We start from the raw sequence: 22,200 nt of genomic DNA on the forward strand, positions 1-22,200 counted from the left end.
AGGTCCATCCACCTCACTACAAATAACTCAGTTTCATTTCTTTTTATGGCTGAGTAATATTCCATTGTATATATGTGCCACATCTTCTTTATCCATTCATCTGTTGATGGACACTTAGGTTGCTTCCATGTCCTGGCTATTGTAAACAGAGCTGCAATGAACATTTTGGTACATGACTCTTTTTGAATTATGGTTTTCTCAGGGTATATACCCAGTATGTCCTACTATTTAGTGAAAAAGTTTTAGACCATTCATATCTTTGAATTATCCAGTAGCTTGTAAAATTGCAAATTAAAATTTGTAAAACACTTTGAAGACTATTTCTCTGAAGTCACACAGTACTCATAATGCAAAATTAACCTTAACCTATGAAAATTCTAAAGATAATCTAATCAAGTAATGTATTTCTAACTATGCTTTGATGCTCCAGATTAATTTACATATTCCTTGATATCACCTTTAAAAACATTTCCATGCATTTTATTACTAATTATATTCTTAAAAGATAAAAAGAAAAAATGAAACTACTTCAGAGTCTTCTCTGTACGCCATTTTAAAAGGTACCAATGTCGGGCTTCCCTGGTGGCACAGTGGTTAAGAATCTGCCTGCCAATGCAGAGGACAAGGGTTTAAGGTACGCCATTTTAAAAGGTACCAATGTCGGGCTTCCCTGGTGGCACAGTGGTTAAGAATCTGCCTGCCAATGCAGAGGACATGGGTTCAAGCCCCAGTCCGGGAAGATCCCACATGCTGCGGAGCAACTAAGCCCGTGTGCCACAACTACTGAAGCCCGCGTGCCTAGTGCCTGTGCTCTGCAACAAGAGAAGCCACCCAACGAGAACCCCACACACCACAACGAAGAATAGCCCTCGCTCGCCGCAACTAGAGAAAAGCCCCTGCACAGCAACACAGACCCAACGCAGCCAAAAATAAATATACATAAATTTTTTTAAAAAGTACCAATGTCATTAAAGGCCAAAGGAAACTAATTTTTACAGCCCCTGTTTAAAATTCTAGAAAGCCTTTAAAGCGTATCTGTCATCATAATCCCCAGCCAAGGGCTGTATTGCACAATGCACAGTTTTTAAACCTAATATTGTAGAGCCATATTTAAGTAGAATATTAAAAGAAACTTTAAAAAATAAAAGCTTATTAAAATCTTAAGTATTTCATTCATTGAGTAGTTTCTTTGTATGTAGAGAATAAAAACAGACACGAATCTGCTAAACCTCACCACTAAGCCGTGTTCCACATGCCTAAAAATGACACAATAAGAAATTTCATTCTTCTATCTTTTAAGCTTTCTAGTTGATTCAAAGCACATGAGCTCAAAGAAAAAGCCTTCAAGTTAGTTCGTGAGGGAGAGTAGTTATAGTCTAGCTCACAGAAGGAGAATGTCCTTGACCTCATCTTTTGACATTATTTTTGGATTTTTTTCTAAGCTGTCAACATAAACTATTCCTAAATTTGCTGCCTCATTAAGATTTAACAGAATTATCCCATCAATTTGCTACCTAACTTTTCTTCAAAGCTGAATATAGTCATTTTTCTTGCTTGTTTACACAAAGGGAAAAACTTGAAAATTTAATGATACAGCAATAAGTAGAGTAAAAATTTTAAAAACATCCTAAAATAGGAGAATTTTCTGTATCTACCAAGTGTTTAACATACATGATGATATCAAGTATTTTCACAACTACATTTACCAGAAAGGAACAGAATGCACACATCATTTTTCACCTTTTCATAAGACCAATAATTTTCACATTACAAAATGATGAAAATACAGAATTAAATGTAGCAAATGCCTTTAAAAACCCCTAAAGAGCATCATATTTTTCCATTAGTATAAAACAATTATCTTACCAAAAAAATTAATACACTCCTAATTTCAGTCAGCTTCTGATTGTTCCCTTGCATTTTTCAGTGTTGACTTACCTTAAATTATTACTTCTCGTAAGAAAGCATATAAAACCAACATATGGGCAAATCCACCCAGAACTAATAATTAAGCAATTCGAACCAGTTAAGAAATATTTAGCATTTATTATAATGCCATTAAATTTCTCATCTTTTTTTTTTTGTGGTACGCAGGCCTCTCACCGCTGTGGCCTCTCCTGTTGCGGAGCACAGGCTCCGGACGCGCAGGCCCAGCGGCCATGGCTCACGGGCCCAGCCGCGGAGGATCCTCCCGGACCGGGGCACGAACCCGTGCCCCCTGCATCGGCAGGCAGACTCCCAACCACTGCGCCACCAGGGAAGCCCCATCATCTTTTTATTTTTAAACTAATGTGTAGTTGCAGGTAGTAGAGAAACACATACTTTCACATACATGCAATTAGGATATTTTTATGCATTCTAATTCATTTTCCAATTCTATTTCTTAAAAATATGAAAATCATGATTTTCCAAAACTAAAGCATTCCAAATGTCTAATAATGTGTTTAAAAATCAAAGACCCTTATAAGTCTGAATACTTTTTTCTTTAAAACTAGATGCCAACAAGTAGAGGCCAAAAGTAGAGCAGCTCATTGTCAATGTGCTAGCTTCCAAAAGCTTGTTTGCAGGTCACTTAATTGGAACTTGGAATACAGTCTCCCATTGAAATAATGTTATAAATGCTGCTCCTTTTCCCAGGCCTTCCCACAAAAGCCCATAAGTAGTTTCAACAGAAAATTAACATTAGATACTTTCAAACAAAAAAGGTGCTCATACGAAAGATATAAAAAGTATCTCCTAATCTTGTCCTATTCCTAGTCCTCCTCCCCATATTTGCATTAAGCTTTCTGTTACCCACAAATAAGTCTCTTGAGAGGGAAATATTAAATTCTTTGGTTTCCAGGTTACTTGGAGCTTGTGTGCTCCACTATTACAAGTCACCCTACCCCCTGGAAAACAAACTGCCATCGAACCTATATTATAAAACCAGCATTTGTAACACTGTATTTATTATTTATAAACGTTCTGGTTGGAATTTGGTATGCCAGAAACACACCTTCCACCCTGAAATGACAGTATTTTGTGTGTGTGTGCCTACTCTTGCAAACTCCGTTCTAGGTATTGGGAACGGCCTGAAAAACTTTGTGAGGAAGATTAACAAGTGTCAAATTTCAAGGATGACAAATGACAAAAGGAAAGCCATGAAAGTGTTGTGTTTGTTTTGTTTTGTTTTTTTGGGGGGGGGGTTGACCTAGTCAGGGTGGTCACGGGTGGGAGAGGTTTGAGCTGAGATTTTGGCATTAACAAAATCAAAAGGAGAGGAAAGAAAACTCCCAGCCAGAGAAGGCTTTCCGGAGGGCAGAGAGAAACTGACAAGTTCAAGCAAGGCCAGAGGGGCTCAAGCAGAAGGAACGAGGGCTGAAGTGGAAAAGGCCAGGCCATGTAGAACCTTCTAGAATATGGTAAAGCCTTTGTCTTCATCCTAACAACAATGGGAAAATACTGAAGTGTATAAGCATGTGGGTGATGTGTCCAGATTTGGATTTAGAAAATAATCATTATCACCTCCATTTTACAACTGAAGACACAGAAACTACAGCAATTAAGTAACCTGACCTACATCCACAGTGGAGTTTGTAATCCAGCTGGTATCCAAACAAGGTTTGTCAGGTTCCAAAGCCTGTACTCTCCTCACTTTCTACAGAACCTCCAAGAAGTTGAGAAGCAGAAACAAAGGCTACAGGGTGAAACAAAGCAGCTTACGGGGTGAAAACTAAGGGCTGCAAACAGTTCTCTCATCCTCTCCTCTCATCTCTGCAGCCTGAATCCTGAACTAAATAGCAAAAGAAAAGAATCTCTCCACCCTCTTTCCCCTTGGTCCCCTTCCCTGCCAGCCCTATCCCAGCACATCACCCCACCAGTCTTCACTGGAGGAGGCGGGAAGCTGGAAGGGGCTGGGGCAAGCTCAGAGAGGTTGCAGAGCTGAGGCTCCGACCAGCAGGGCCAAGAGCAGAGGCAGGCAGGGAGCAAGAGGGAAGGAAGGACCTAAGCAAAGCAACTTAGAGAAGGGCTCACCCAACTTCTACGCTCACTACACTTCCACACTACACTTCTAGGCTCTGGAGTGAAACGATCTCTAAGCAAGAAATCAAAATAAGGAAACTGGCGTTTCTTCCAATCAGAAATCATGTGCCCTTGGGGACGTCACGTGGCCTGTTTCACAGGCAGTCTCCTCAGGACCTGGCCTCTGCCTGACTGCTTGCTTAAACAGCACCACCTGTGGCTTCCTGCTCTCCTCTCATTCCCACAGGTACACGTGATCCTAAAACTCAGAGAAAACCTGTCCAAATAACTCGCAAGTATTTTAATATATAATTTCTGATTGCATTAAACTTTGCATCAGCTAAACACTTTTAAGGGCTATTTTACTGTTAACCCGCCAGTACGTACCAGTAAAATCAAAGTCTGATTCTTTACTGTATCAAATTCTAAAATCCTATATTGCTAGGTAATACCTTTTCTCTTTTTATGTGTTTTTCTCCCCAACTAAAGTGTATCTCACAGACTAGATATTTCCTAGAGTGTCCTAAAAGAATTTATTTTTTGCTTTGATATTTATTTCTTTGATTTCAATTTCATTTGCTTTGATCTTTAAAAACTCACTAACACTGTGTAGAAGCATTCTAGTTAAATAAAGGGAAAAGCAACCTGAAAATATGCCCAGTTAAGAGATCAGAGCCCACAATCAAACAGAAATTCAGATCTAGCTCTTAAGATATATGAAATTGGGCCAAGATATAAAAACAGTCAGTCATCCGAATGAGGTGTTCTTTCCTAAGGCATTTTAATTCCTAACTCACTGCTCTAGAGGTCTTAGATACTGCAGTTTTCTCTCTCAGTCACATATAAGGGTTTCTTAGCGTGGGCCAGTTGGCTGGTCCCATTTCCTATTACTGATGCCACATTAATTTTTCAGACTTTTAATAGATTTCTACCAAGTTTGTCATGCACTATTAAGTTGGTACAACAATGAGTAATTTTTAAAGAAACTATGTTGCAATAATCATTACCATGAACTGGACTAAGCAGCAGGAAATCCAGTTTACTTTCTCCACAGAGATTTCAGAATCTTTTTTTATCAGCTCTCTGCTTCTGAAAGATTCCTCCACTATGATGAACAAACACTTAGAAAGGACCTTGACATGCTACCTGGCAACACTTTTTCAAGTGGCTTTTGCAAAATTATTGTTTAAATATGATTGTTTAAATAGTGTTTTTTAAAATTACTGTTTACACATATTCTATAGTCCCTGTGTGGCCCAGCCAAAAATGCCACCAAAGACTCTTAAAAGCTGAGAGAGCAAATGGGCTTATGAGCAAATATTTAGTGTACCTTAAATATAATTTAGAATAAACTTAGTAAAAATAATTTTTTAAAAAAATAGCACCTCTTTGTTGGTGATCGGAACGGATAGGAAATAGTTGGGTTGATAATCTTTTTGCTTTTTTTTCCTCTTCTTTATTTTATCTTTATTGTTCCATTCATTTTCTTTACTTCTCTCCAAATTTATTTGAGGTACATCAGTGACTAGAGAAAAAAAGTCAAACAACATGTCTAATGCATTTAAACAAAGATAATATAATCAGAAAAAAACAAGCACTATACAAGTAGCAATAATTCGTAACTGTCATTTTCAAATCTAAAATAGGAATTGGCAAACTCTTCTGCAAAAGACCTCATAATAAATATTTTAGGCTTTGCAGATCATACGGTCTTGGTCAAAACTACCCAAGTCTGGTATAGACAAAACACAGATGAATGGGTACAACTGTTTTCTAATAAAAATTTATTTACAAAGCAGATAGATTTGGCCCATGGGCCATGGTTCACTAACCTCTGACCTAAAGCATAACTAACAACCATTCTCTTCCCCTTGCCACAATTTTCATGATGCTAGGAAAAATCACTTTTTCATCCATCCTGTATATGTATATTTGTAACTTTTACAACAAAACCACTTGCAGCAGCGCCATTCAAAGTTTGGTTTATGGCCAGTGTCACACTACAAACCATTTGTTCCAGAAACTGAGAGAATGCTTTATAAACGTTCAGAGCAATTAGGCAAAGTAATTTTGTCTGTCAAATTTTGGCTTCTATTTTATGGATCTTTTTCTTTAACACCTTTTTGCTAATAATTCATGTTTTATTATATTTTACAAAAGTATCAGTCAGCAACATGTAAGAAATTAAAGAAAAAAAAATGGTCCTTGACCACAGATAACTTGAGAAACACTTAGCATGCTTTTTAAGGTCATCTTCAAAAGACATTTCCAACACCCAACAACTCTTATTATGAAGCTATATCCCCAGAAGTAATTTCCAAATCAGCGTGAAATGCCATTGGCTCTTTTACAAATTCTATCAGGGGCTTCCCTACCCGTGCAAAGCTACCATTAATTTATTTTTCAGGTGTGCTTTCTTGAACAGTAGCTTACTGTTCAAAATACAGTACCTCATAGAGACTTTGAAAAATTCAAATATAATTATATATTCTGAGGTATGATTTTGGAAAGAGGGAGAGAGGGAGGAAGCACCTTGCCTTACATTCAGTCCTATGAAGTTGGTTTCATCTTTGGGATCAACTCGAACAGACCATAGTGGCCAAGGGCACAAGGCCCACGTGCGTCTAACTAAACTCCTTATTTTACATACGATGAAAGAGAAGAGAAGAAAAACTTTTTAAAGCAGCTCAATGTCAGAGTCAAGCCTGGTATCTAGACCTTTTAAAGGTCTCCTTCTAGTGTACTTTCTACTGGAGCAAACTGCTTCCCTCTCGCAGTTCTAGATAAGTAGCTACTACTACACACAAAACCAAAGAGTGGAAGGAACTGTCCTTATTCTGTTGTTCTTTGAAATATTAATAGTAAACAATCTTTAAATGAATGCTGCAAATAATACTTTAATGCTAACTTCTAAGAAAAATAGTATAAAAATGTTTAAAATTTAAAAATAAAGAGTTTGTGGGAATAGACATGCTTTCCTTCTAGGATTAACATATCTGTGAGCCCTAGAAAAAGACTTAGAAGACAGGGGTAAATTAAGAGCAAGGTGATCTGGGTAATAAGTCTTAACTGCATCTTTATGAGTTAAGGCAAAATTACCCAGTCTGTTTGTGCAACCATTTCTCTACTACATTTCTCAACAATATGCATAATGATTAACATGGTTAAAATGATATATCTTCACAGAGGACACGTATTTGAAATATAAATTATTAGTTTCTTTTGTACATGTGAGCTTGTCAGAACTTTTAAAAAGTTTGTAGCATTCTCTGTATTACGAGCGTTATCTGAATTGCTTCATAAGATGCCACTGGGTTTTATTTCCCATGCAGCTTCTTCCATATGCAAAATCAAATCAATACACTGAGCTGCTTGTAATTTCAGATATATAAGAAAGAGTCCTACCATTGATTGTAGTAACATGAATTAAATGTACTAATTTTAAACAAAAGCCACAAAATATGCTAATGAAGTACCACATATTTTTAAATCCACTTCTAAAATACATTCCTATCCCACCTCCATCTGCTGTTAGTAAACTGGCACTCTGGAAAAGGAAACCATTTTTAACATAATCTAGGCTGGAATCCTGGCTCCACACACAAGCTGTGTGACCTTAGATAAGTCACATAAATTCTCCTGACCTAAGTTTCCTCCTCTATAATGTGAGGATAATAATAATAGCTACCTCATAGGAACATTTAAACATTGACTTAGGGACTTTCCCTGGTGGTCCAGTGGTTAAGACTCTGTGCTTCCACTGCAGGGGTATCTGACAGTTATCAGCCTATGCCTTTGCGTAAAAGTAATCTACAAAAGGAAAAGGGGGAGTGGGAATGGCTGCTGGAAAGACAACCAGCAATGCAGCAGAGGCAGCACTAAATAGTGAAAGGGCACTGACCCAAAGACTAGTCTTCCAACAAGCATCATTCCATCAATTCACTTCATTTCTTTATCTAAGAACTTAAAAATCTGGCCAATCCATGGAGAAGTAGCTAATTCTAGGTTTGGGGGATAAAATGTACAAGGGAAGGCTAGAAATTCAAAGACTCCTGGGATCACGTCAGAAGGTCTCTAGAGCCAGTTTGAAAGGTTCCCCACAGGCCAAAGATGGGACAATTTGAACATCAAATGACCATAACAGTAAACTTCTACACAACTTGATTTCTTCAATGATAAACGTGCACGCGTGCATGTGCGCACACCCACACCCACACCCACACAATGAAAACAAAAGGAGAAGGAGATCTAGAGATCTCCTAGAAAAGAGACTGAAGAGATGTATCAAATATAATGCATAGACTTTGGTTCCTAAATCAAACCAGCTTTTAAAAAATTACAATACAGGGACTTCCCTGGTGGTGCAGTGGTTAAGAATCCGCCTGCCAATGCAGGGGACACGGGTTCAAGCCCTGGTCTGGGAAGATCCCACATGCCGTTGAGCAACTATGCCCGTGCGCCACAACTACTGAGCCTGCGTGCCACAACTACTGAGCCCGCACACCTAGAGCCCGTGCTCCACAACAAGAGAAGCCACTGCAATGAGGAGCCCGAACACCAAAACGAAGAGTAGCCCCCGCTCGCAGCAACTAGACTGGGCGCAGCAACGAAGACCCAAGGCAGCCAAAAATAAATAAATAATTAATTACAATACAATCAGAGAAATGTGAATATGACAGGGTATTTGATGACATTAGGAATTACCGTTATTTTTCTCATGTAGTAAGGATATTTCAAGTATGCTTACTATTATATGCTTAATAAGATTCCTCATCTTTTAAGGATATGCAATATTTACAGAAAAAATGACCTCTCTGCGATTTACTTCAAAATAATCCAGTGAAGAAGAGGTAATGAATACATGAGGCTCATTATACTATTCTACTTTTGAATATGCTTAAAAGTTTCTATAATCAAATTAAAAAAAAAAAAAACCCAGGGGCACGGGAGGAACAACAGCTGCATAATCTAGTAACTAGGGGTCTCTTCTAGTTCTAGTTTTCTGTGATTTGGAATAAAGGTACCAACTGTTACTACCTTTACTAATTAGGACATTTTATGGTGAAATTAAACAAAGAATGGTGTCCAAACTAATAATCCAGCTGATTTTATAACCTTTAGTTTATCTCAAAATTAACATAGTAGAAATAGAATCCCAAGCCTATAGTCTAGCTTTTCTTTTTTCAAACTGCAAGTATCAATCCACTAGTGGGTTACAAAATCACCTTAGAAGATTAAAAAAAAGCACTTTTTAATAACTAGAATGGAATGGATTGGAATGGAAAGAAAAGGAAAGCAAAGCAAAAGGACAGAATGGTAAACAGTTACACTGCTTATGATACATGTATTACTTCACGAAATTTCAGTTTTTTACATATATATGTATATTGGGTGGCAATGTAAAATCTATTTCTTACTTTTAACATAAGACATACTTTTGCTGTATTTTACTCAATATAAAAGTACTAAGAAGAGAAACAGACTTAATAAAACAGTATTTAAAAGACCACTGGAGTGTTCAGCATTTTGTTTTATACCTTACCTGTTTAAAACTAAAGTGTTGGGCTTCCCTGGTGGCGCAGTGGTTGAGAGTCCACCTGCTGATGCAGGGGACACGGGTTCGTGCCCCGATCCGGGAAGATCCCACATGCCGTGGAGCGGCTAGGCTCGTGAGCCATGGCCGCTGAGCCTGCGCGTCCGGAGCCTGTGCTCCGCAACGGGAGAGGCCACAAAAGCGAGAGGCCCGCGTACCGCAAAAAAAAAAAAAAAAAAAAAGAATCAAGAGCATTCAGGGACTTCCCTGGTGACACAGTGGTTAAGAACCGCCTGCCAATGCAGGGGACACGGGTTCAAGCCCTGCTCCGGGAAGATCCCACATGCCGCAGAGCAACTAAGCCTGTGTGCCACAATTACTGAGCCTGCGCTCTAGAGCCCGCGAGCCACATCTACTGAGCCCGAGTGCCACAACTACTGAAGCCCGTGTGCCTAGAGCCCGTGCTCTGCAACAAGAGAAGCCACCGCAATGAGAAGCCTGCGCACCACAACCAAGAGTAGCCCCCGCTCACCACAACTAGAGAAAGCCCGCATGCAGCAACGAAGACCCAATGCAGCCAAAAATGAATAAATAAAAATAAATTTACTAAAAAAAAAGAATCAAGAGCATTTATAAAATTTGAAGATTAGAAAAAGGAAAAAAGAAATTGCTCAGAAACCTCCCATCTTAACACAACCACTGTGAATTTTGGTGACAAATCACCTGAAGTATTTACACAATTGTAAACAAACAGCACATATATTTTCCCCCTACTTTTTCACTTTGCATTTTATATAGGAAATGTTCACTATTACATAGTTTTCAGAAATATTTTCATAATATATAATTCCATACTATGTAGTCTAAAGGCACTAGTATAGCTTATTCAACCACACTCTAATGGACATTTGGGTTTTCCCCAATATTTTTACTACTTAAAAACACTGTGACACACATATTTATAAATAAAACTTCTTCCCACAAGACTATGTCCTTATAGTAGGAATTCCATGAGTGACTCTACCCCATGTATGAACATTGCTCAAGATCCCAACAAACTCCATTCTAAAAGGACTATAACAGTACATCGTCAGAAGCCATGTAGATATAACATTAAAATCACTGAGTATTATTTTTAAGAGATATTGCCAATCTGATAAGTTACAGTTGTATTTTGACCTGCATCCTTTGATACTTATGAAGTGGAATAATTTTGCCATATATTTGTTCACTGAGTTTTATCTTTGACACCCTTTGCCAGATGCCAATTATTTTTTATTATTTAGGACAAATATTTGCCTTAAGTCCTTTCACAATAAAATTTGAAATATGCATTACAGGCTTCCCCAATAAATTACAGGAAGGTACAGGATATAATTTACCCTTTTTTAAAAACTGACTCAGGACAATCACTTACTATACTAAGTACTGAGATTCAATCTTTATTTGATACACATTTTTCTGTTACAAAATTTTTTTCCAGGTAAAGGGAGGTTTCAACTGATACTTTAAAATACTTAAGATTCAAAGTATTTTTTAATATACTACTTAATAGTATTAGCTAATGAATAAGTAATAAAATGATAATTTCCCATAGCTCTAAAATCTTCAATAATTATAAGGTCAGACCCAGAATTCTGTGAGGTAAAATAAGGATTACAGTAATTTCAATGAGGAGAACTGAATGCCACATTTAGGAAAGACATGCGACTAAAAAAAAAAAAAAAAAAAAATCACTGAACTACTCTGTTTTGAACCTTGATTTAAGTGTGGCTTCATAGTTAAGGGCTGTGATTATCTTAAGAGAGCAGAGTCAATTAAACTAAAGCTCTCCACAAATTTTTACACTCTGTGGGAAGCATACTAAGTTATTCCTATCAACAGTAGAATGAAAGACTCTCCATTGCACGCTCCCACTCAGCTTTCAGAGGCAGAATTCACAGCAACCTCAAACCTCTGGATGGTTTACTGGGTTTCTAACCAATTGACCAACGACCCTTCCGCTTGTAAAGAGAACAGACCCATCCAGGTCCAGGTCAGCAACTCACTAATGCTGGATTCTCTCCCAGAAAACATTCAACCTATAGGGCCAAAGGTGTGGCTCAGGTTGTACTGCTTCCTCAACATTTCTGAAAGATTTTCTTTTTACATACATTTGTATATTTTATTTCATACATATATATGTATTTATTTTACTTACCTTTATTTATATTTTTATGTATTTATTTATATTCCAATACGTATCCTTTTGGCCAGTAAACATCTGTTAGATGAATGGGTACTGCTGAATTAGCAGTAGGTCCAGAATAACTGAGGTGGTTATAAAACATGGGATGTTGTGGCCCATTATCTTCTGAAGTAGCTTATAAACTACAGAATGATCTGGCCCCCAATTCTGTGAGACATGCCTTAATATTACCTGTGATAGTTTTATCAATAGACTACCAACAGACAATTATTAATTAACAACCCAAACTCAAAAACGTGACAAGTACTTAAGGTGAAGTAATTATTAAGAAAAAAATATATGTATCACTAAATTTACTATTCATTGCTTCTAAACACATATTTATTTAATAAAGTACTTACTTCCACAATCATCTATAATATCGATAGTAGCAAATGGCAAATCTACCAGAGAATCCACTGTGTTGGCTTCAAATTCTTCTGACATTTCCCTTTTTCTTGATACATTTTCACACTCATTGGAATTTATTCCTCCTTTAACATCACAAAAAGAAAGGTATATTATTTTATTTATTTTAACTCATATCCTAAGCTAAAATAACTCAACTAACTGAACTCAATATAAATTAACATCTGTTAAGAAATGCTAAAACTGGTATTCAAATATATTGTATAGCTACTTATATATTTATACCATATTCTACATTTTTATAAATGCATTTTTATGTTAAACAGCTTTAATAATTTTCTGAAGCACAGTACTCAACTCAGGGTTAAATGAAGTTGAGTTAATCAACAAGCCTCAAGATCCTTTACAGCTGCATTTTCTTAATTCTAAAACTACAGTTTTTCACATACCTTTTGAAGAAAAGCCAACAAGGTTTTGGCAGTCTTTTTCATGTTTATTTTTTAACAATATCACTTATCTGTTCTCATCTGTACAAGCTCTTTTACTTTTTTCTTCATAAAGACTTTTAAATTTTTTTCTCTCCATTATTATATTAACATTGGAAATTCAAACATTAAAAATACATAGCTCTTAATACGCTTTTCTAGAAATTCAATGGTTAAAAAGCAAAAAGATCTTACAGTTTCCCGACAGCTCTCCCATGGATACATATTAATATTAATATTAGAGCCACATTTCACATTTGGTCCTTGTTTTGTTTTGTTTTTATGGGTGAAACAATCATATGCGTTGGGAGGAGGTTAAGGGAAAGAGGGTGTCTGTTCAATTGATAGAGTCAATTGCTAAATTTATCAGTAGGTGGTCTCCCCAGTACTATTATTCTCCATGCTTTTATTGACAGACACAAATGTTGTTTGAACTAGAACAAAATCCTGGGATACTTATATAATTTCTACTCTATATACTGAGTAAAGATTAGTTCACCACTAACAATATTAAAGAAGTCATTTATTTCATTCTGCTCTAATCCTCTATTTTCAAATATCAGGCCTTAAAAAAACACACTCCATTAAGAATATGGTTTCAATATACAAGATAATCAATATCCTGATAGGTCATAGTTAACATAAACCAAAAAAAACTAAATTTTTATTGCAATTTGGGTAATCTCTAATATTACTTACACACACACACCCCTATTTTCTAGATAAAAGCAAAAAATGACAATAAAACCTTTTTGTTGTTGGTTTTTGTATATCAGCTAATCATGTTCAATACCAAAACCAAAAAAATTAATAGTACACTCTTAATAATGCTATTTATTTATATTACAGTTCAAACCTTATTAAGTATGAGTGCCTGGAACGCAGGTGTTCAACAAATGTTAGTTTTTAGTTTACTCTGAATCTAATCAAACTCACAACTATTTGAAACATGTGAGAACAAGTAAATGTTTCCTTTCTATGTTTACACTTGCATTGAAAAGTACAGGGGCTTCCCTGGTGGCACAGTGGTTGGGAATCTGCCTGCCAAGGCAGGGGACATGGGTTCGAGGCCTGGTCTGGGAAGATCCCACATGCCGCGGAGCAACTAGGCCCGTGCGCCACAACTACTGAGCCTGCGCGTCTGGAGCCTGTGCTCCGCAACAAGAGAGGCCGCGACAGTGAGAGGCCGGTGCACCGCGATGAAGACTGGCCCCCGCTTGCCGCAACTGGAGAAAGCCCTTGCACAGAAACGAAGACCCAACACAGCCAAAAATAAATACATAAATAAATAAATTTATTTTTTAAAAAAAATACAAATGCAGCTTATATTTAAACAAAAGTTTTAATAGACCAACACATATCTTTATATTTTGGGGCACATGCAGCTATGCAGAAAATATCATCACTGACCATGTAGCTTACAATTAAAAGCTAGCAACAAAGAGTATCTGTGCAGTTACAAGTGCACAAAGCTGAATGAAAATCTGGACAAAATGAAATAAACCCAACTTCCGTTTTTTTCTATTTTACTTTTAATCTAAGAACTTAGTAATAAATTCTAAGGATCTAATGTACAGCATGGTGACTAGAGTTAATAATACTCTACTGTATACTTGAAATTTGCTAAGAGTAGATCTTAAGCATTTTCACCAAAAAAAAAAAAAAAGTGAAGTGGGGATGTGTTAATTAACTTGATTGTGGCAATCATCTCACAATGTGTACTTATATCAAATCATCACGCTGTACACTTTAAATATATAGTCTTATTTGCCAATTGTACCTCAGTAAAGCTGGGGAGGGGAGAAATTAGTGATATTAAATTGGCCCATTTAACAGTGACATATCAATACTAGCTCCAAAGTGCCACTTGGAAATATACTGGATTCTTGGCAATATGTGGAATGGGGAAGGAAGGCTGAATTCTATGCTCACATTTTGAAGGCAAGATGAAGAATTAAATAACATGATGAATTAAATTTAGTCATTTTTTAAGTGAAAAATGTTGTTGAAACAATTTAGTGTTTACTTTATCTTAACCAATTAATCAACAACAATTAGAGAACAAGTGCTATGTGGATCACTCTGGCTATACCAAAAGGACAATCGAGCAGTGACAATGGTGATAATAGTGGTGTTTGGGTAACACGCAAGGCAAGCTGGCTACTATAAAAGAAAGGGTTTGGGACTAGAAATCAGGAGACAGGGACTTCCCTGGTGGTCTACTGGTTAAGACTCTGTGCTCCCAATGCAGGGGGCCCAGGTTCAGTCCCTGGTCAGGGAGCTAGATCCCGTATGCCACAACTAAAGATCCCGCGTGCTGCAACTAAAGATCCCACGCGCGGCAAGGAAGATCTCCCGTGCCGCAACTAAGACCCAGCACAGGGGCTTCCCGGGTGGCGCAGTGGTTGAGAATCCGCCTGCCGATGCAGGGGACACAGGTTCGTGCCCCGGTGCGGGAAGATCCCACATGCTGCGGAGCGGCTGGGCCTGTAAGCCATGGACACTGAGCCTGTGTGTCTGGAGCCTGTGCACCGCAATAGGAGAGGCCACAGCCGTGAGAGGCCCGCGTACCGCAAAAAAAATAAATAAATAAATTATAAGACCCAGCACAGCCAAATAAATAAATAAATATTTTTTTTTAAAAAAATCAGGAGACAGATATTCTAGTATTGGACCTGCCACTCACCTGTGATCCTGGGCAAGTCGTGTGAATTCTCTAGGCCCTAGCAGTTATCTATTAGATGACGAGGTTGCCCTAGTTGAAAAATTCTAAAGCTTGGTCGTACATTAGAATCACCTGAAGAGCTTTTTTTAAATGATCAACATCTGGGTCTCACCCCAGGCCACCTAAAGCAGAATCTCTGCAAACGAGGCCAGCCTCTTGTACTTTTTTAAAGCCTCGCAGGGTGGCTCTAACATGCAATGAAGTTTGCAAACCACTGCTCCCCTTTCACTTATTCCATACCTCGACTCTACGCCAGACTAAGAAATTATGTTAACAGTCGAGAACAATCAACTTAAAAGTAAACACTCTGATTAATCGTCTACTGGCAGGGAAAACTTACCTGATGACCAGCTAAGGGCCGAGTGAGGTAATCCAATCTCCTTCCACGTACAATCACAGCACGAATACATCATGTTATAGATGTCCACTTACATGTCTTCTCTATTAGACTCTAAGCTAAAGTGACCCGATAATTTACGGCCCAAACCAGGGCTCCTTTGAAAAGAGAAAGGGGGAACTTTTCAAAGTACACCCCTATCTGTCTGTATGGTCGCCCTACTCTAAGTTCCTTAAGTGCTATGTCTTATCCTCCTTGGATTCCTCAATGCCTAGCACAGTGTCCAACTCACAGGAGGTGCTCAATACACTTGTACTGAACCACAAAGGTAAGTACCCATCTGGGAGTGGTTAATAAATTCCTCAAGCTCCATGGCCACACAGCTATCTTCGTGCTCCTAAAAATAATTCCTGGTGTTTAATGGCATCCTTAGCACATCACAGATTCATTTTCACAGAGTAAATGATATTCTATTTGACATAAAAATAAAAATTGAAGTATAACATGACTTGCTCAACATCATTCCCCATCTTGTTAAATAAAGTACATGTAAACTCTTGAAGCTTGGGATTAATATACACACACTACTATATATAAAACAGATAACCAACAAGGACCTACAGTATAGCACAAGGAACTCTACTCAATATTCTGTAATAACCTATAAGGATGAAGAATCTGAAAAAGAATGAATATATGTATATAACTGAATCATTTTGCTGCACACCTGAAACTAACACAACATTGTAAATCAACTATATGCCAATAAAATCTTCTTTAAAAGATTTTTAAAAATTTTTTAAATAAATAAATTAACTCTTGAGTGCAATGCAATGGTACGTCAAAATCAACAAGCGTCTAGAACTTGAAATACAAACTTTGTTCTATTAAATTACAGAATAGTTGAAAACCTTTTTGCAGATATTAATTATTAACTCAGAAAAAAGAGAATACCACTTTCAAGTAACTCTTGAAAGAACTGCTGGCCATTCTATAGAACAATGTTTCTCAGCAGGGCTCATATCTGGAAGCCTTCCTCCAGTTCTCTAAGCTCTAGTGTTTGGGCAAAGGCTGGCAGACCTGAATTAAACACAGCCATCATAACTACACTTTCTTCTACAGAAGTGCAAATATTTTGCTTTGGGAAAACTGCCTTAAAATAACCAACCTTTAAATAAAGCATTTAAACTATAAATTCACCATTTTAAGTACTTAAAATCTGGTCTAACTATAGTTAAAATACAATTCTATCTTCTGTACAAATCCAAATAAAAGTAACACTGCTAAGTGCAGTAATACTACAAAGACAGGTGAAACTGGTTAACTACTACTAGTAACAACAACAGCTAACACTTGAGCACGGTTCTACGCCAGACACAGCTGGAAGCACTTGACAGACAGTAACTCATTTAACCATGCTATCAAGGAGTACTCTTATTATACTCATTTTACACCCTAGCCGATTAAGTAACCTGCCTCAGGTTACAGCTAGTAGGTCTTGGGGCTAGAATTTGAATCCAGTTACTCAACGGCCAAAACCCGCCCTTTCCAGCAACATGAACTGCTGGAAAGTTCACATACACAGTTTATAGCACTGTAAACTGAGGCAGTCCTTTCAGAAAGCAATCAGGAGCCATGAAAATTTTCTTCTTACCCCAACAGATACCAGATACATATCTGGAAGTCTATCATACTTGCTAAAATAGATTCACCTCAGCTCTGTTTAAACAAAAAAGAAAAAGTTGAACAACTTAAATGCCTAATAATAGGGAAATGGTTAAACAAAGGTTACTCACTATAATGACAACTAAGAATAATGGCTAGGAAGACTACAACAGCTGAAAAAAGTTCGTAACAAATACAGGATTCCCTGCAATCTGAAAGCAGAGCCTTCCTACGAAAACTTTTGTAAGCCAAAATGATGTCAAGTGAAGAAGCAATTATCTTTGGTTGAAAAATCCTTTTAGGATTTCTTTTGATTAGTGAAAACAGGTGCTAATGCAGGTCCTTCGTAAATGTAAAAGCAAAGTGACATAATGTGAACTTTTGAAAAGCAGGGGATACCTGTACTGACCTTTTGAAAAGCAGATATAAGACTACTTATGCACTTGCGCTATGTTTACAATTATATAGGAAAAGGCTGACATAGCTGCACTCAATCTATTTCTGCCATTCAAATGTTTTAAACAGAATTAATATTACTTTTATAAGAAAACAATGCACACATTTAACATATATTATAAAACCATACATGAAGTATACACTAATATTCAAATATATGTGCACTTCAGCAAATGCCTTCATCAAAGACAGACCAATAGAAGAGAAAAAGGATAGTCTGCCCTTTATCACACAAAATGTAAGTTTCCTATTTGGATAACCAAGTACAACTTTACTGAGCAAGATTCTCTTTTATTCACTCTACTAGGTATATAGTAGGTTTATTCCCCAAGAACCAGTAGAAAGGGTCAATCCCATCATCCATGTCAGTCCTGGCCTGGCTACTAAAAATAGAAACATCTTACAGCTGGAGAAATGCTGAGAGCTGTCAACAAGTCACCTGACCTTCATGCTTTGGTTTCCACATCATTAAAAAAAGAAAAGTACGCCTTCAGCATCCTCAGTTGCAAGGCCAGACACTAAAGGAGCTGGGGTGTGAATCCTTTCTCTTTGACACTGACAATCCCCTACAGGTCCCCCTTTATAAATGCATCTCAAACACTCCCGCCCTCAGCATCTACCTACAAGGTCTTCATCATTTCATTCCCTCAACAACTGTAACCATATTTACACTAGTTAACGGCTATTGCATAACATTTTAACATTTTCATGCTTTTTATATCTTTTTATGCGTTTATATTACAAAAATCTCACAGAAGAGCACCTTTTCTCTAATTGGCTTGTTGGTCCCTTTCACCAAAAGTCCAACCCCTAACTCGCTCTACCCACAAAGTTCACTCCACAGCAAATGCTGACCTAAACTGGAAATCAATTCTGGGCCCTACTGCAGATCTGGCGCCAGTTTAAAGAGGTCATTTCCACACCTAGAATAAAATCCTAGAAGAAAACCCCAAGTGTAGTTCAGGTCTTTGATTGTTTGTGATAAAGTATAAAAACTGAGCTTTTTCTAGGTTTGCCGACCACACAATAACACCGTCGGAGGGTGTGTGAAGGCATGAACTTTCTAAAAGGTCATAAGATCTTCGTGAAAGAAAAGTGAAACAGCGTGGGTTCACACCCCTGGCCTCCGGTCGCACCTGCACTGCGTGCACTAACAAAAACGCTTGCTTACAAGCAGCACTGATCACACCCCGGTTGCACTGGGCTCCTCGCGGCTACAGAATCCCGCGCTGAGCGGGGAGAGGAGACCCCGAGCTGAGCAGGCGTGGAGTCGCGCTCCAAGCGCTGGGGACGCAGGGGGGCGGCGAGGCCAGGCCCTCCCCGAGGCCGAGCGCCGAGCGGGGCCCACGCCCCCGGGCTCCGGTCACCCCACCCGGCCCGCTCGGCTGCCTGGGCTTACCGGCTCCGGTGCGCTCCATAGTGCTGGCGTTGGCTGGCGGCGGGTCTCTGCAGGCGGCTGCGGCCTGGCGCTGCGGCCTGGGGCTAGCCGGGAGGCGGGTGCGGAGGCGGGTGCGTGGGCGGGTGCGGAGGCGGGTGCGGAGGCGGAGGCCGGGGCGGGGCCTGGAGTCGGCGGGCGGGGAGCGGAGGTGGGGCGGGGGTCGGTGGCCGGGGCAGGCGGCGGGGGCTCGGGCCGCGGCGACCAGGCCTGTGGAGGCGCCGAGCCCCCAGAGCCTCAGTCCCCGCAGAAGCTGCATGCCCATGCCGGGAGCCCGGAACGAGCGGAAGGGGCCGACCCGATGCGGCCGCGGTACCGGATTCCGGCGAGCGACGCGGGCCCGGCGCGGGGAGGGCGGGGGGCTCCTCTCCGCGCTGCCGACGCTCCGACCCCGCTCCCGGCCGGGGCCCCCTGCAGCCTTTGGCGGCGCTCAGCAATCTCCAGTGGCGCGGCCTTTACCATCCACCAAGTTTGGAGGGGTGAGATTGGGCCCGGGCTGAAAGCGTTCCTCGATCCGAGGTCTCTTGAGGATCCATGTGTTTCGTTTTAAAAAGGGCTTTCAAAACACAGAGTTGTGATTAAAAAATATTTGGGAAGAGAGAGATGTATAGGAACGAGACCTTCTCCATCTGTATAATTAGATAATTTACTTTGCTTTAAAGAAAAAAAAAATTGTGGCGATGTCTCGAAGTTTTAACAATGGTTTCACGCCTAGAAATTAAATGGAAAGCAGCTACTGGTGTTTGTAGGGTAAAGCACTCATATGAGTAAAATGGGAGAAAAAACAATTTAGTTAATTAATAAAAAAAAAACTTTTGAGTTTGGATCAGAATTGTACTGTAGTTTTCTTTTAAGTGCAAAGAAACCATGCAGTACGAAAATGAGGTACATCGCTCAACAAATTAATATACCCTATTTTGCAAATGATAACACTTACCTTGAATACATCCTAGAATGGAGATGGAAGCAAGGACCTCACTCAGCCACAATAGTTGACATCAGAACCATACACAAGAAGTCATAAAGCTTGTTAGCCTAAAATAATTCTAGCAAGTTGGGTATCTGGTTTGCACACCCATAGCAATTATGGGCTGATTGGAGAGGGACAACAGATTCCTCTAAAATCTACTCCATCCTGAGGGTGTGCAGGTGAATCAGACAGGTCTTTTCCTTAAGGAGCCGGTCACCTAATAGCAGAGAAAGAAACATGAATAAATTGCAATAGGTAATACACTAAAAGAAAAAAAAGGAATCCACAGTCAACATTGAAGAGGATCAAAATATGCCACTTTAGCATTAAGATAATTTTTGGAGGCAACTGAGAAACGGGGGATACTGAAGAACTCTCTGCCCTCCCCTTTCTGCCTAATAGCCGGGCATCAGTTTTACTTTGTGAGGGTGACATAAATTTCCACTTGTAAAGGCAGTGTAGGCACAGGGTCCTAGCCACTGGACCGCTAGGGAATTCCCGTGAGGGCACAGACTCTTTTAAAAGTGTTTGCTTTCCCCAGTGTATAGAGGTTTTTCAGTGAACAGTTGTTGAATGAATGAATAAAAGTTTTATAACCATCAGACCTGTACTGGTATTTGTTAAAAAAAAGAAAGCAACACACCCAAATAAATTTCAAAAAAGAAACAATGTCATGGGTAATCTTAATGTCCTAAAGCTTCACCAGCTTGAGGCTAAAAATCAGTTGATATTAACACTAATACCTAAATCTGGAGAGCTAAATTAACCTATTTGCTCAAGCCACAACTCCAGCCCCTAGTGAAATCCCTCCAAAATACATCTAGGGTTCTATACTGTGCCTGACATTACTAATGAATCTTCCAGGCTGCCACCATGGCCGTCCTTGTCTCACTGGTCCAGTTTCCTTTCCAGGAAGTCCTCTGTCCACACCAGACATCAGCTGATTGTTGGTTCACTTGGTCATGATGGATCGTCTCAGTCCTCAGGGTGACAATCTCTTGCAAATGAATAGACCAATTCCTCCACCACATGTTACACTGCTTAGTGGATTGGGCACAGTGACTGGTGCCAGGAAAATTATTTGGACCTCTGAGAGATATAGAATTCATTGAGATAGCATGTTCCTTTTGTTAAAAACGAAACAACAGGCCCAAAATGCTAAGCCCCACGTCACCAGAGACTTATAGTTTCTATTCTCCCAGAAATGGAATCTTTTTTTTTTTTTTTTGCGATATGCGGGCCTCTCACTGCTGTGGCCTCTCCCGTTGTGGAGCACATGCTCCGGACACGCAGGCTCAGCGGCCATGGCTCACGGGCCTAGCCGCTTCGCGGCATGTGGGATCTTGCCGGACCGGGACACAAACCCGTGTCCCCTGCATCGGCAGGCGGAGTCTCAACCACTGTGCCACCAGGGAAGTCCATCAGAAATGGAATCTTAAACCAGTCAATTAGGAATCATCTGATCAGCACTAGTTAGGTAATCTGCCTGATAGACCCCTGCCATCCCCTAAAGGGAAGTAACCTTGCAATAACAAACCCAATCTTTTGCCTAGTATAACTTCCTTGTTCCCACTCCCTTCTGCCTATAAAAATCTTTCATTTTGTACCTCTCCTTGGAACGCCTATCTGCTAGATTGGATGTTGCCAGTTTTGAATAGAGTTTTTGCTCAAAAAACTCTTAAAATTTGTAATATGCCTCTGTTTATCTTTAAACAGTTCACACATACAGCCCTTTTTCTCCCCAGATGGCAGTGTACACTGCCAAGATAACTGGATTGGAAGGGTTCCAGTTCAAGCTACCACACTTTTCCTGTTCCTCCACCCACCTCTGACCTCCGGCCTGCAGGGCCTGCTGCTGAATTGGCGTATTTGTTCTGCCAGGCTCCTTCTGTGTGGTGAGTTCTCTCTTTAGTTCCCTCATTCTCTTTTGTGGTATGGTCCTGTCCCCATAACCAAAATAGTTGTTGTTTTCATTCTGGTCCTAGGAGTTTCTTCG

The 22,200-nt window shown here is 39.3% G+C and overlaps 1 protein-coding gene across 5 annotated transcripts in view; it reads right to left on the bottom strand.

Moving 5' to 3' along the window:
- Positions 1-19,500, bottom strand: part of AKAP7 (A-kinase anchoring protein 7) — a 152,748-nt gene extending 133,248 nt beyond the window's left edge. For all 5 annotated transcript variants that reach the window (XM_024122715.3, XM_055087499.1, XM_028494446.2 and 2 more), the window contains exons 1-3: positions 19,199-19,500; positions 12,125-12,256; positions 5,388-5,527 (exon numbers count right to left, since the gene is read on the bottom strand). In XM_024122715.3, the coding sequence (XP_023978483.1) occupies positions 5,388-5,527; positions 12,125-12,256; positions 19,199-19,499 (573 nt within the window). In that variant the 5' untranslated portion in view covers position 19,500. The remainder of the gene's footprint in view (positions 1-5,387; positions 5,528-12,124; positions 12,257-19,198) is intronic.
- Between the last annotated feature and the right edge of the window lie 2,700 nt (positions 19,501-22,200).

This window comes from Physeter macrocephalus, chromosome 10 (genome assembly GCF_002837175.3).
Source record: "Physeter macrocephalus isolate SW-GA chromosome 10, ASM283717v5, whole genome shotgun sequence".
Classification (NCBI taxonomy): Eukaryota; Metazoa; Chordata; class Mammalia; order Artiodactyla; family Physeteridae; genus Physeter; species Physeter macrocephalus.